Genomic DNA, 11,030 nt, shown 5'->3' on the forward strand with positions numbered 1-11,030 from the left:
AGTTATGTTAAAACATGTTTTTAATGTTTTAAAAATGTAGTTTTAGTGTGTTCAATAATGTTTATTATTTATCCCGTTCGGCTCGCGACCTAAGATGTGTTTTGGATTTTGGCCCCCTGTGCGATTGAGTTTGACATCCCTGATCTAGAGTCAAGTTTTGTTAAGTTTTCTAGTAGGCTTCCTTGTCTCTCAGTCTTATAAAAATGTTAAATATCAGCTTGTTAAAATGTGAAATAAAAATATATTAATACTGTGTCTGATTATCATCATATTAATATTATTGTTGAATAAATCTGTTTTTTTAGTTGTTAATCTGCTGTAATGAGCCTTAGATGATAGTAAATTAATATTTCAATGCTTGTTTCTGCTGTTATTTCTTACTGTTGCATTTATGCGTATAGTTTAGTTATTTAAATTAAAAATGTCTTTGTTATATTGTCATTTGACACCCTTCTTGTAATATCTATTTCTTATTTTTTGATTTCATGTTTTCTTCTTTTCACAGCTCCACCTCCGAGCAGATTCAACAGGAGAGTGTCGGGTAAGAAAACTATTGTTTGTGTATAAACGTGTGTCCTTTGTTAATGAATGTGTGTTTGTGTTGAAGTGTAATCCTCCTAGATCAACATTGCTTACATCAATAGTTCAACCACATCTTGTTTTTTGCATTTCTGAGAGTCGTATATTTTGGTGACATTTAAGAACTGAACATCGCAATTTTCAGCAATGCTTTCGGAGTGTCAGAATTGGAGAATTCATGTTAAAATAGTTCCACTGCTGAGTTCTTTGGGTAGCTGCATTTTGCCTGCATTGGTGTCTGTTTAACAGACAGCGATCTTCCTTTCTCACGCTCTGTTGTACCAGTGTAATGTTTACACATGTGTGATCGAATGTCGTCAGCCGTCACACTGCACCGCACTTTGATTAGACTCTGGGCGCGCCAACAGATGTTTATCTTTTCTGACGCCCTGTTATGAATGTTATGCTTGCGTTCGGCGGTGCAGCCTCATTAGATTTGTTAAACCTAACAACTTTTTTAAAATATCAAATGCATTTTTTTTAGGTTTGGTGAACAAAGTGACCTATTTATTCTTTTTAGCATTTGTGCTGAAATTACAAAAAAGTTTATTTATTTTTTTTTTTTTTGCTATTCTGGAAATATTATTTGGTTTAAAAAAAACATTTCTTTAAAGTAACTCTCCTAGAAAATTTCTTATTTTTTCAATTAAAGGTCGAGTGATGTTTTACACAATGGATTACAATGATCTATTGCCCTTTAAATAAGAATTTTTATTAATATATTTCAAAACACATAAACAGGAAGTATGTTTCCTCAATAGGTTTCTTTGATGGCAGTTTGTTTGTTTCACTTTTCTATGTCAATCAAAAAAAGACAGCTGTCCTTGCTGTTATGTGGTTAATCTTTCTCGTTTCTTACCACATTTTTTCAGTGCAATTTTGCAGGCTTTTTTTAATTTATTTTTTATTTTTATTTTGACAATGCACTGTGTTCTGATTGGCTGTTGGACTTGTCAATTAACCTCCTCTGTGCTGTGTCTCTACATAAATCTTTGATTGCGAGCAGATCTTTTTTTTCTTTCTATAGGACTGCACTTATTTTTCTATGAAGGTTTAATCTTTTAGAGTTTAATGCAGGGTTCTCCAACTCAATTTCCTTCGGGGTCACTGAAGACGGAGTCTGGGCCATACGGGGTTCCATTTGTCCCAAAAATATGTCTTTGTGTCCACTGTCTATATATCTTTGGTCCGTTGTCTATCTGGTCTGCGTCTCCTGTGAAACGACAGGAGCTAACGACGCTAGCAACTGTTGCTAAGGACATTTCTGACATCCAGATATAAAAGGCAATAGCAATTGCAAAGTTTTAAGCATAAAGCAAGCTGAAACTTCACAAAGCAAATACAAAGCTATCATCAAAGAAATACGGACATGCAGAAGATAATGCTTAGTAAACATTGAACTTTCATATTAAGGCGGAGGCCGCAAAACATTGACTTGGGGGCCACAAATGGCCCGCGGGCCTCCAGTTTGAGACCCCCAGTATAAAGTTGGTAGTGAGGGATTTTACAGACTTGAAACATCTATAAAATCTTTCTTCAGCTTCAACTATTGCAGGTTATTCTTGGAATGTAACTTGTGTGATAAACAAGGGAACACTGCAAAATGTGATGTGGAACTTAAAGCCCTGATTCAGCCCTGATTCAGCCCTGATATAATTCTACACTACAAAAACACACCTGTATGCTTCTGACTTGGGAAGCAATACTGTTGCTTACTTAACAGAAGTGAGGCTGCATCCACCTTTAATCCTGCAGAGTTCCTGCACAAAGCACAGTTGAAAGGTGAAAGCTCTCCGCAGGATTGCAGTTGTGTCCCACATAAGCAGAGAAATGTAAGGTTGCTCAGATGACCTGTTTTAGATGGTTATCCTAGAAGGAACAATGAAAAAAGAATCTTCTTGGTTCAAGGAGAGAGACACAGGCTAATCTTGAATAATGAAGTGTTCCATATTCTGCATAACTAGAGAGATCCAGATTCTCCTGTCATTTTTATGTATTAGCCTTGCTGAATGAGAACATCGGAAGAGCTGCAGAACACTTCATGTTTAACTGCAATTGTTTTAATGTCATCTGATTGTTCCCTGTTGGCTTCGTCAGAGCCTAGCATTTATCTACGGGTGACAGAGTCCACACCCAGCAGCATCAGCTTTTCAATGAGCTGCTGTAGTAAGATTAGGTTAAATGTCAAACTTGAGCTGATTAGCAGGCTCCTTAAATTACTGCTTTTGGTATACCCATGTAAGTGTGTTGGAGCACAGTGGAGCTTGCTACCTGCGTTGACCAGTTCATTCTGAGTGATTGGTTTGATTTTAATCATGACAAGCTACTGTTAACATGATACTTTAGTCACGCCCACACCTTTTATAGTGCTTCTTATCGTCATTTTCTCCTCAGAAACACTTGTAACACACAGTTTGGGCTCTAATTTGGTCACATCAGTCAAAGATATGTCGAATTGTGTTATTATGGCTCTTTATGCACTCTGGCTTTGCTTAGGGAGATGTTTGTTGTGTCTACAAGAACAACCTTCAGCACTTCTGCAAAATCCTTCAACTTTATGTGCTGTGTGGGTTAGGAGCTCTTCAAAGTTTGACGTTGAAGAAAAAAGGCAACTATCTTCCCCTTTATTTTTAGAGTCAACAAGATGCATTTTTGATGGATGGCAGTGCCAGCTTTTCTGGTTGAAAGGTCTTTTTGCATTACATGCTAGAAAATCTCTGACCTTGGAGAAATATATATTTTTTACTATCAAAAAATGAAAGTTATTCAAGTCTTGGGCATCTGATATTCAAGAAAGATCAACCGTTTTTGTTCAAAATAATTATCTGTCACTTATTGTGTTTCTCTAGTTTATTCATAAACCAACTAAATCAGTTGATTCTGTTAAATTTGTTTGCATTTTATCAGAATAGGGATTATTTTATGGAGGGATTTCACTTTTAACACATTTATTTGTAAAAGTATCTATAATATTTTGATGTGGATTTTTAATTTTAGGTTTAAATGAAAAAATAGTTTCATTTCTGAAAGGAAAAATTAGTGTCAAATCTGTGTGTGTATGGATGGGAATATCTGCCACCTTTTAAGGCTATTACCTCCAGTCCTTAAAAAAAGTCCAGAAACCTGTTGAGTGTAATATAAAACTGCAAAAGTACGTTTTTCCTGAAAACAACATATTTAACGTCCATTTAGACTGACAGTTATTTCAATCATTGTCATAACTGCAGAATTTACCACCGGGTAAGACTATTTTATGTTTTATTCTTATTTTATACTAATGAAGTATTGGATTCTTTTACACTTGTTGTGTATCAAATTTGAACATATTCTTGTATTTCCTGACATCACATCATGTCATGCCATGTTGCCCAGCTCCACAATCTGTTTTGGGATCTCCTCACACACAGTTGTGCAAACTAAATTGTTTAAAAATGTTCTAGAGAAGCCAAAACACTTGATCCTCACAGCGCTGCATTCACTTTTAAGCAGGTGAAGCATGTATATCAATTCATCCAGATAGTCAGGTGGAGCATCTTCAACTCAGAGCAAAAAGCAAGTGGAGCAATCCTCTGAGGTTGTGTGTTGTGTGTTACCATGGTGAGGCAAATGCCAAATTAGCATCATATTTAGTCCTAAATGTAATGCTAAGGATGTAGGGCTTCACAATTTTAGAAATAGTTCAGACCCACATGGACATGTGTATATTTGCAGAAGATATAAAAATAGTATCTTTATCAGCGTGTGTTGGATCGAATAAAAAATGCTGCTATGAAGAAATTATGTTAGATAAAATCAAAAGTATATAATTTTTAAAGTCGGATGTTCTGTAAAGTCTTTGTTTTTGAGTAATTCACTTAAAGCACACATTAGGGAGTAAGCAAACTAACATTTGAGTCTTCGGAGTTCTTAAAACCCTTGAAATGAAGGAGTTGGATTGTTAGTATTTGTTAGGTCACTCTGTAAAAATGGTTGGAATGTCCTTTTAAAGAAAAAAAACACATAACTTGGCTGGTTTCGCATGACCTTGAAGCTTCAGTATGTTCGGTCGACTGAGAGTTTGAGCATGTCAACTGAGTTTGTATTCATCATGTGTGTTCATATGTTAAAAGCTTGCAGATTTCCATTGAGTGTGTTGTGTCTTTGTGTTAGTGTGTGCAGAGGCGTTCAACCCAGATGACGATGACGAGGACACCGAGCCCAGAGTGGTCCACCCAAAAACAGACGAGCAGCGCTGCAGACTGCAAGAAGCCTGCCGAGACATCTTACTCTTTAAAACACTAGATCAGGTAGGGAATCAATTAGTTTTATACGCATTCTTTGCAGCTTGTCTAGTTCTCTAAGTCTGATGTCTCCATTTTCGTAAACAGGAGCAGTTCTCACAGGTGCTGGATGCCATGTTTGAGTTAAAAGTTCAACCCCAAGAGCACGTCATTGATCAGGGACATGATGGAGACAATTTCTATGTCATAGAGAGGTAAGACAACGATAATCAAAAAACATCTTCAGTTTTGGTTAATTGATTTTCTTTAAAATAATCTTTTCATCCCAAATGCTCAGATATACGACATTTCAGAAAAATATTCCTACAGAGGCCTGGTATAAAGGTTTTTAACATTTATTAAAATGTTAGTCTAGTTTGACTGAGTTGGTAAGAATTACTTTTTAGCTATTCCTTCTGTTTACATCCAAACATAAAAAAACAAAATGCAGTGAGGAAAAAGTTTTCATAAGTTGCAAGTTGTCCCACTTCAAAAGATGATTTTCATCTTTAATATTCACCATAGATGCATTTTAACTGTGAAACTAAATGTGAAAGAGTATATTGGAAATCACATTGTTTGAGTTTAAAATAATTTACTTTACTTAAAATAATGCAGAAAATTAGTATTTGGTCAAGAACAAAAGTTCCCCTCAATACTTTATAATGTAATTATGGTTGTCAATGACAGAGGTCAAAGGTTTCCTGCAGGTCTTCACTGGGTATTTTGGTCCATTCTTCCATGCAGATCTTCTGTGATGTTTTGGAGCTTTGCTGGCCAACACAGGCTTGCTACAGGTTTTCTTTTGAATTGTGATCTGGCGTCTGACTAGTCCACACCAAAGCTACCAAAAACTTCTTACTCAGTTTTTTGGGATCATTGTCTTGATGAAAGATCAGCCAAGTTTCATTCTCAATTCTCTCTCTGATGGAAGACAGTTTTAACCTAAAATCTCACTATACCCATTTATCCTCTTCTTATTCTTTAACACCAGAGCTTTAGCACCGGTATTTAGATTCCTTAACTCTTCAACCATATCAATTAAGGGTGTATTCAGACTGGACACATTTGGTCCACTTAAAGTGAAGCAGAGAATGTTTCCCCCAATATTGCGGAACAAAGTCTAAATATGCACAAACGAACTCTGGTCCGGGAACAGGAACCGCTTCCGGACCCATCTTTCGAGGTGGTCTCGGTTAGTTTCCAATCGGACTGAGCTTCAGTTCATCCTGAGATAACTTGGTCTGAATATGAAAAGTGACGAGGTCCGAATAACTGAACCAAACAGCCACCGTCACTGGTGTGACGTGATGTAAACTAAGGCTGCTATGATTAGTCGACTAATCAATGACTAATCGACCATTAAAATAGTTGATGACTAATTTAATAGTCGATTAGTCGTTCTTTATATTATATGGAGTCAGAGCAACGACCATTTCCAGTCTGAATACACCCTAAAATGAAAAGCTGCTTCTCTACAGGTCAGTTCAGTGGATTCGCGCTGGCTGCGTGAACAGTTCAAGAGTTATGGTATGTCAAAGAACATGCATAATTTAGGTGTCTCCGATTACTTATCTGTGGTTAAAGGGTTAATAAAGATCAATCGTCTCCTTTGCAGAAAAGCAGCCCCACGCCATGATGTTTCTACCCCCATGCTTTACATAGAATGCAGATCACAGCATTATGATTTAACGGCATAATTTTACAGGATTCCTTTTTGTTCTTAAACTGTTGTCCATTTGGTGCTGGAACAGACAGCTGGACGGTGCTTTGATGGGAGCATGAAATGTTTTTATAAATAAATTCAGCTTTTTTTTTAGTCTTTTAACTCAAAATGTTGTCACAAATGGACTATTTCTAGCCATCATGCCTCCACAATCTGTACTATAAATACAGTGCAGTATTTTATAGGTTGTCCTGTATCTGAGCAGAGAAACTGATCAAGCCACTCTCTTGGACATTTATATACCAGCTGCTTACATACTTCCAAAAAGTTTACTAAATGATCTGCAACAAGTTGGATTTTGGTTGAATCATTAGCATGTTGATCATTTTTCTTCTTTAATTTGTGACAGTTAAGATAAAGAGAGCACTTCAGTTTTCTTTAAAGGGTTTTCTGTGCATTTAAAAAAGGCATTCCTGGTTTGTTGTGCTGCTTCTAAACAAACAATGCATTTTGTGAAACATTGTCCTCTAGAGAAACATTTTCAACAGAACAATGATAGCTAGCAAATCAATAGCTGAATAGATGAAAGGAAAAGCATTGATGCTCTGCAGTGATCCAAAGTCCAGACTTCATGTTAAAAAGCTTTGAAACCTGAAGAGAACTCTGCAGAAACAAATGAAAACCTCAAAGAAGTAAAGGAAATGAACAATTTCTGCAAAGATTCAGACTGTAGTACAGAGCTGTTAAACCTGGACTTGTCGTAACAGGACCGTTTTCTAGCCCCACTCAAACTCTATTCATCTGTTTACACACTTTATAACACGCTGTGCTTCTGGTCCCTGGATGACACGTTTGTCGACCTTTAAAATGTCCGGTTGATAGCGTGCATTCCGGGGTTTTCCGTGGTCTGTACAAAGTCTCAGAGGGAGTGAATGTCAGGAGCAGGGTGGGATGAGAAGACTGGCACACAGAGAGGAGAAAGAAATGTACCAAAGAGAAAAGCAGGAAGGAAGGCGCAGTGCTGGAACACATTATGCTTTTCTTTTTTCATCTTTTTATTAAGTCACTGAGCTATATTTAAACATTTCATATTCCCCAGTTTATCATTTTATTCAGCAGATTTTGTTTAGTCTGCTGGCAGTTTTTTTTTTTTTTTTCCTGGCTTGTTTGGTTTTGTTAGTGATGATCACAATTCTTATGGGGAACAGTCCTGCTCTGAAGCTGACAAAAATAAATCTTAACTAAAGAAAACATTACATTTTTTACTAAAAATTATTGTCAAAATGTCATCATACTTTTGTTTTAGAATACTTTGCTTTTTATTTTTTTACACAATTGTCATCCTTCACATGAAGTATTGCCCAGCTTCATGTGTGTTAGAAAGACAGTTTGTATTAAATGTGAAACTGAGTTGGTGATAAAGTAATGTATGTATTCTGTTCATATATAGGGCAGAGGTCCCAAAACTTTTTCTTGTGAGGGCCACACATCTGTTTTCTTCTCTGATGTGGGCCCAGCGTCAGTTTGTAGGCTAACAAAAGAAGTGTAAAAATCGTAGGATACGTCTAAACCCAAACATTGAAAGTTTTCCAACGCTCAATGGAAACGCTCTCTTGAAATGCGCAGATCATTCAAAACCCGCCAAGAGGGGACTGGTCTGATCCGTACAGCTCGGTGGAAACGAGGCATAACAGTGACTGAGCTCCTTTAAGACACACCCACCCACAGGGCGTCTGGTATCTGTTGTGTGGCGATGGCCAAGAAATGCTTATTTGATTCAGCGTTTAAACAAAGAACATCCTGGAGAGGAATCTAGATGTCATTTTGGGGTGAATCCTGAATGTTTCAAAGAGTGGCACAAGCAGATGATATTGAGACGATGGCTTCCGAAACGAGCAAACGATTGGCTGGTCGAGGTGCGAATTAGAAGAACGTAGATTATTTTAGGAAAGATGGAAAGGTGCGCATGTCTCCAAATGATTTGCATGAAAGTGAAGAGGATTTTTAAATACGGAGATTGATAATATTTCAAAGAGAAGAAATGTTCACAACCAGTGCTAATCAGAACAATCATTTTAATAAGTCCTAAAATGTTCATCTGATGGTGTTTGTCTGCATTTTTTGACCAAATTTCACTATAAAATGAATCCATTAGCCATTATCATTCTGTCTGTGATGGAATAAAAGCCTATACCCAATAGACACATGTCTCTAAATGCCGGACCGGCTGCCAAATTTTTGGAATATTCCAGGGCTACTAATGGAAGATATACGGTACATACAGACTGCTTCTAAAAGCATTTGTGAAACAATGACCCTTCCTCGGGAGCTCCATGAATCAATGCAATCCTGAATATTCACCTCTATAAAATAGTCCAGAGTCGTCTGTCTGTGGTATTATAACAAAGGGGAAGAGACTGGGAACAACAGGAACTCGGTCACAAAGCGGTGGGTCGTTCAAACTGACGGAGCAGGTCAGCGTGGAGCACAGAGGTCGCCATGTTTCTACAGTCACCGCGGACCTCCAGACACCATGTGTCCTTCAAAGTAGATTAAGAACAGCAAAGAGCACTTCATATAATGGGTTTCCATGTCTGAGCTTTTAAGCCATACATCACCAAGTGGAATGCAAATCATCAGATTTACTGGTGTAAAGCACGCCGCCACTAGATACTAGAGCACTGATGACGCTCTCTCTGGAGTCAGGAATCACACTCTTCCATCTGGCAACCTGATAGACGAGCCTGAACTTACTGAACAGGTTTGGAAACAGCTTCTGTTTGACCGTATTTGTAAAGTTTGGTGGAGAGGGGATTATCTACTCAGAAGATGAGGTTTCCCTCTAAATTATACTTAAAGAAACTAAATTCTTTTTGAAAAATAAATTGTTTCAATTTAAAATAAAAGATTTACAAATTAACTCGCCAAGGGAAATCCATGTTTACTTTGACTTATGATTGTGTTTTTACTGTCGTTCATGACATTTGTAGAGTTAAGCTTAGTATTAAATCAAGTACGATTATATTATGAAATATTTCTCATAAAGCACAATTTTCTCACCTATTTTTATAGTAGCTGCAAATTAGCTCAACTTTGACTATCTGACAGCACTCTCTTAAAAGTGATTGCTGTCTCTATGCTCATGGTAATCCAGTCGCAGTAAGATAATACTCTGCTAGCAACTAGAGTTTGTGTCCTTTGATGCAGCCAATGAGAGAACAGGCCAGCCAACAAAATGACTGGTTAATCCTGCTAAGCATTATCAATGCAAATTACCTTCTCCATCAGTAATCCTCACACACGGAAGAGGTGGAGAGGACGGAGATGCTCAGCTTAGTCTGCAGGTGAAGAGCACATTCACCATTTTGATGCGTTTCTGTCAATATAAACTACTTGGGTAGTACTTTTTTTGTGAGGTGGAGTAATTCCAGTAAAATGAAGTGAAGCCAAGTGTAACACATGCTAGTTTTAGCTGACAAGGAAATATGTAAAAATTTCTGATGAACTACTGCCCCTCCTAGAAAACAACAGTTTTGTTTTTTTTTTTACTAAAAATTTCATATTCATAATTGGCACTGGGCAATATGACAGTACATATCATGTGGGCAATACAAAAGTGACAACCGTGCCATTTCTCTTCTATCCTTTCCATTGTGTTTATTTGTTGATTTTTATTGTTGAACTTTTGTGAAAAAAATTGTCTTCCTTCAAAGAAACTTAAAACTTTTGTGCACTTAAAAAAATGTTTCACATTTGTAACTATTCAGTTACATGTTACTTGAAAAAGTCAGAGAAAAGTAAATAATGACATTTTTTTCAGGAAATAAATATATACTTTATTGTGGTATATCCTGATATATATTGCTATTGTGATATAAAATAATCTATATTATGATAAAAAAATCTATTCATAATAAAATGACCACTTGAAACACTTGTGTTTTTGTTCTTTATTACATTTTCTTGTACCATTTTTCTCATGATGGAGGACATAAAACATAATTTAAGATTAAAACTGAGTATTTATTTGTTCAAATCGTGTTGGATCAGGAGCTGATAAAAACCGGATGTTTGAAAAATCTCAGGTCTTGGTGCCAAGGCTGGGCCGAAGTCTCCGTTCTCTGCTACAATTCAGAAACATCCACTTGCAGACAAGTTGATGCATTAAAGTTCCACTACAACCATATTTTTTTCTATCATAAAATTATTCCCAGTGATCTTTTAATTATGATTATAAAGTTTTTAGCCAAAATCAAAAAACCTTTGTCTTTTTTCAAGACATATTTTATGCACAGCGGCAGTAGCTCATTGCAATACAATTCTGGGACTTCTCGCCTCAAGCTAACATTAGTGGCACAAAATAACGCAGAACAATATTGGATCAATCCAGTCGTACAGTTTTGAAACCTAATCACAATGCGCTACAACACGAGTGTTGAACGCTCATCATGTCTCATTTCAGTCTGAGCACTTTCAAGCATCTGGTTTCCTGATCTAATGCGATTTAAATGAAGAATGCAGTTTTA

The 11,030-nt window shown here is 36.7% G+C and overlaps 1 protein-coding gene across 1 annotated transcript in view; it reads left to right on the forward strand.

The window, feature by feature from the left end:
* The window catches only part of prkar2aa (protein kinase, cAMP-dependent, regulatory, type II, alpha A), a 44,831-nt gene that overhangs the window by 25,295 nt on the left and 8,506 nt on the right, over window positions 1-11,030 (forward strand). Inside the window, exons 3-5 of the mRNA XM_024293365.1 lie at window positions 506-541; window positions 4,729-4,865; window positions 4,947-5,053. Of these exons, the coding sequence (XP_024149133.1) occupies window positions 506-541; window positions 4,729-4,865; window positions 4,947-5,053 (280 nt within the window). The remainder of the gene's footprint in view (window positions 1-505; window positions 542-4,728; window positions 4,866-4,946; window positions 5,054-11,030) is intronic.

The sequence above is a fragment of the Oryzias melastigma genome, linkage group LG7 (assembly GCF_002922805.2).
Source record: "Oryzias melastigma strain HK-1 linkage group LG7, ASM292280v2, whole genome shotgun sequence".
NCBI lineage: Eukaryota > Metazoa > Chordata > Actinopteri > Beloniformes > Adrianichthyidae > Oryzias > Oryzias melastigma.